The following is a 3,668-nucleotide window of genomic DNA, read 5'->3' on the forward strand; positions in this document are numbered from 1 at the left end:
CTGCCCCGCAACCCTTTCGTCCTCCTTCCCTGTGTTAGCTCCATCCCACCCTGCATCCCCTGCCCCCTGGAGCTCCATCCCGCCCTGCATCTCCTGGGTCTACCCTTGCTCTTTCCCTCGGCCTGTGTTTCTTCCCCCAGATCCCTCACACAGACGCACCATAACCGCCCACCTGCATCCTTCTGCCCAGCCCTGACTCACTGGTCCCTGCTAGGCTGGTCTTACAGTGGCTCAGATTCCTGACCATGGAGGGCACTGGCCTGAGACCCCCGCATTTCCTTGTGTGTTTCAGGGATTAATATCTACCAGCCAGCGCCCCCAACTGGTCCCACCGGGAAACCCTTGAAGGACCTGGGTAAGTGCTGGGGCGGGCTCTGCCAGGGAGGGTGGTGGCCCAGATGGAACCATGTCCTCACTGCTCCTCCCGTCCTCCCCACTGGTCAGGTAATTTCCATGGATGGTACATTACAACCGAGCCCCTCCAGGGACCCCTCAGGTGAGTTGCCACAGGGCCGGGAGACAGGGAACGGGGGGGGGGGGGGGGGGGGGGGGGGGGGGGGGGGAGGATGATGGACTGTGCTACATTCCCTCCTCCAGCCTTCTTTGCTGTGGTGCCTGCAGAACCTGACTTGGCCTCTCTGGGCCCCTCTTTCTTGCTCTAGTAACAGAGTTCGTCATAAGGGAATGCTTCCAAAACATGCAGCATAGGCTTCTGTGAAATCTGGCCAGCGCACAGTAGGTGTTCATTAAACAGCAGCTAGGAATCTTAGTCTCATTCTTTGTCAATGGGAGAGTGAGTCACCTGAGGTCACCACAGGTCCTCTGTTAACCCCACCCTGTGTCTGTACTGTGGGTGAAAGGGTGTGATTCAGGGGCTCACTGTCAAGTCCCTTCTTTGTTTTGGTTTCATTTTGAATGCAAAGCCCCCCTTAGGCTACACAAGCTTCTAGGACTGAGTTAAGACCCAGCCCCTCACTGGGGGATTCTAGGCAAGTGCTCTACCACTGAGCCACACCCCCAGACAGGGTCATCCTGTAACCTCATTCAGCTGGCCTGAACTCACTGTGTAGACCAGGGTTGTGGGGTTCCCAGCCCTACATCCCCCATCTTCATTTCTTCGCAGCTGGACTGTGAAAGAACAGTGTGTGAACCTGCTGGCCAAGAAGCTGTGGGAGGAGCTGCTGGATGATGAACAGCCGGACATTACCATCATGGACTGGTGTGTCCCACCCTGCATGACTGCCTGACCTTGACCACCCAGGGGTCCCCAGAGATTAGGCCTTCCCTGCTCTCCAGGGCCCTGAGTTCCTCACCAACCCTCTGTCAATGTGGTCCCACCTGGCCCTGCCCTCCTCTGGCCCCCACCCTCCACATCTTTCAGGTGTCAACTGGGCAGTTTCCCTCGGTGGTCTGGGCCAGGCTGTTCCTTCATCTCCTTTGCAAATCCTCCTCTTGAAGGGGCAGTTACACACGTCTACCTGGAAGCCTTCCCCAGTTACCCCTGACTGTGGCATATGCATTTGTCCAGTGTTCTGTGCTCCCCATCCCAGCCCAAATCTCTGCCTGCACACCCCATCCTACCCTGACCCTCTGTCTACACCTCCATTCTACCCCAACCATCTGTCTATACCCCCATTTTCTCTTACCCTCTCCCTGAGGTTCCATCCCACCCTGACCCTCTGTCTGTACCCCATCTTTTCTCACCCTCTGCCTGCTTCTCCTCACCCACAATAAATACAGTCACTGCTAGTGACATGTCTTCTCTCCAGCTGGACAGTGGAACCCCAAGGACAGGGGGTAGTAGGGTCCTGCTAACTCTCACAACCCAGAGCTAAAAGGATGGTCCCAGGTGCTCTCTCTCTCTCTCTCTCTCTCTCTCTCTCTCTCTCTCTCTGTCATCTCTCTCTCTCTCTCTTTCTCCCTCTGAGATGAATCACTTGTGTCTGTGTGTGTGTGTTTGTGTGTGTGTGTGTGTGTGTGTGTGTGTGTGTGTGTGTGTGGTGTGCCTGGGGCCGGGGCTTGGAGCTGAGATGTTAGAGCTGGGATGATGGGATGATGAGGTTGGGATACTGGGGCTGGCATGTTGGGCTGCAGTGGCAGTAAAGGCCTAACCCTCCTTCCAGGTTCGAAGACAGCCGCCTGGACCAGTGTGTCTATGAGCTGCATGTCTGGTTGCTGGCAGCTGACCGCCGCACAGTCATTGCCCAGCACCATGTGGCCCCCCGGACCAATGGAAGAGGCCCCCCTGGCCGCTGGGTGCAGGTGAGATGCCCTGCCAGGCCCTGAATCATACAAGTATTCTTTTCCCAAGACCTTGGGAGGGAGGAGGAAGGAGGGAGGACAGTGGGCTGTAGGGCCATGTGAGGCTTTCTTCCTAACCCTGGGGCCTCCACAGGTGTCCCACGTGTTCCGCCACTATGGCCCTGGTGTGCGCTTCGTCCACTTCCAACATAAGGCTAAGAACCGCATGGAGCCTGGGGGGCTGCGGCGGACCAGGGTGACTGACTCCTCTGTGTCTGTGCAGCTCCGGGAGTGACCGCTGACCAGCGCTCTCTGAGACAGCCCTCCACTCCCCAGATCTCATGGAAGTCTCTGGTGTTTGTCACCCCTGAGCTTTTAGCATTTCCCTCATGCTTAGCACTTCCCAGTCCCTTCAGCATATCTGTCTGTCCTTAGCACAGCCTAACCCCTCCCCAGTTCCCTGACCCTCAATACTTCCTCTGACCCATTTTCTTCACTCCTTCCTGGACCTACCTTGCTCCCTTGCTCACTCCCAGGCCCTTCGTGATTGCTTCTCTCTGACCAGGTCCCTCAATCTTCCTGGTCTTCCTTGGGGCCTTCTTTGACATCACACATCTCTGGGTGTGTGACTCTGGGCTCGGGCCACCCCTTGTAAACCCAGTGCTTGTCACATAGTAGGTCCTCAATAAACCTTCCCCGTGGGACTATGAGTAAACTATCTGCTCAGAGTGCTGCCCTGGTCTTTGGTCCTTAGAACTTTCCTCAGTTTATATCCCACTGTCCCTCTAGCACCTTAGTAACCCCACAATCTTTTGCATTGACCTTGATGCCGACCTCTAATTCTTTCTATTCTTTTTTTTTTTTCCAGTACTAGGAGCTGAACCCAGGTCTTGCAATTATAATAGAAAAGCACTCTACCACTGAACTATATTCTGCAAGTTCTTTTTACTTAGTTAAAATTTGAGACAGGATTTAGCTAAGTGGCCCAGGATTTGAACTTTTCAATCTTCTGCCTCAGCCTCCTGAGTAGCTGGCATTACAGGTTTGCACCATCGGACCCAGCCTGACCTTTGATATCTCCCTCTGCCATGCAAGTCTTGTGAATTGAACTCAGGTCATCAGTCTTGGCAGCAAGCACCTTTATCCACTGAGCCATCTCACCAGTCCCTAACTTCTGATCTTTTTATATCCTGCATTGTATGCCCTTGAAGTTTTCACTTACCTCTTAACTCTGAGTCTCCCCAAATCCCTGCCCTGCCTCCAAGTCATCCTAGTTTCCATTCCTGCTGGCCCCACATCTCTCCCTCCAGGATTCCCTGTTTCTAGCATCCTCAGACTCCCAAGCTGGGCTTGGTGGCTCATGCTTTTAATCCCAACACTCAGGAGGTAGAGGCAGGTGGATATCTGTGAGTTCAAGGCCAGCCTGG

General features: G+C 54.7%; 1 protein-coding gene across 1 annotated transcript in view; it reads left to right on the top strand.

The window, feature by feature from the left end:
* Positions 1–2,944, top strand: part of Nccrp1 (non-specific cytotoxic cell receptor protein 1 homolog (zebrafish)) — a 3,996-nt gene extending 1,052 nt beyond the window's left edge. Inside the window, 5 exon segments of the mRNA XM_008854034.2 lie at positions 293–355; positions 445–496; positions 1,124–1,219; positions 2,124–2,262; positions 2,396–2,944. Coding sequence (XP_008852256.1) covers positions 293–355; positions 445–496; positions 1,124–1,219; positions 2,124–2,262; positions 2,396–2,536 — 491 coding nt within the window. The 3' untranslated portion in view covers positions 2,537–2,944.
* The last annotated feature ends 724 nt before the right edge of the window (positions 2,945–3,668 follow it).

The sequence above is a fragment of the Nannospalax galili genome, unplaced genomic scaffold, assembly GCF_000622305.1.
Source record: "Nannospalax galili isolate Female #2095 unplaced genomic scaffold, S.galili_v1.0 scaffold886, whole genome shotgun sequence".
In the NCBI taxonomy this organism is placed as follows: domain Eukaryota; kingdom Metazoa; phylum Chordata; class Mammalia; order Rodentia; family Spalacidae; genus Nannospalax; species Nannospalax galili.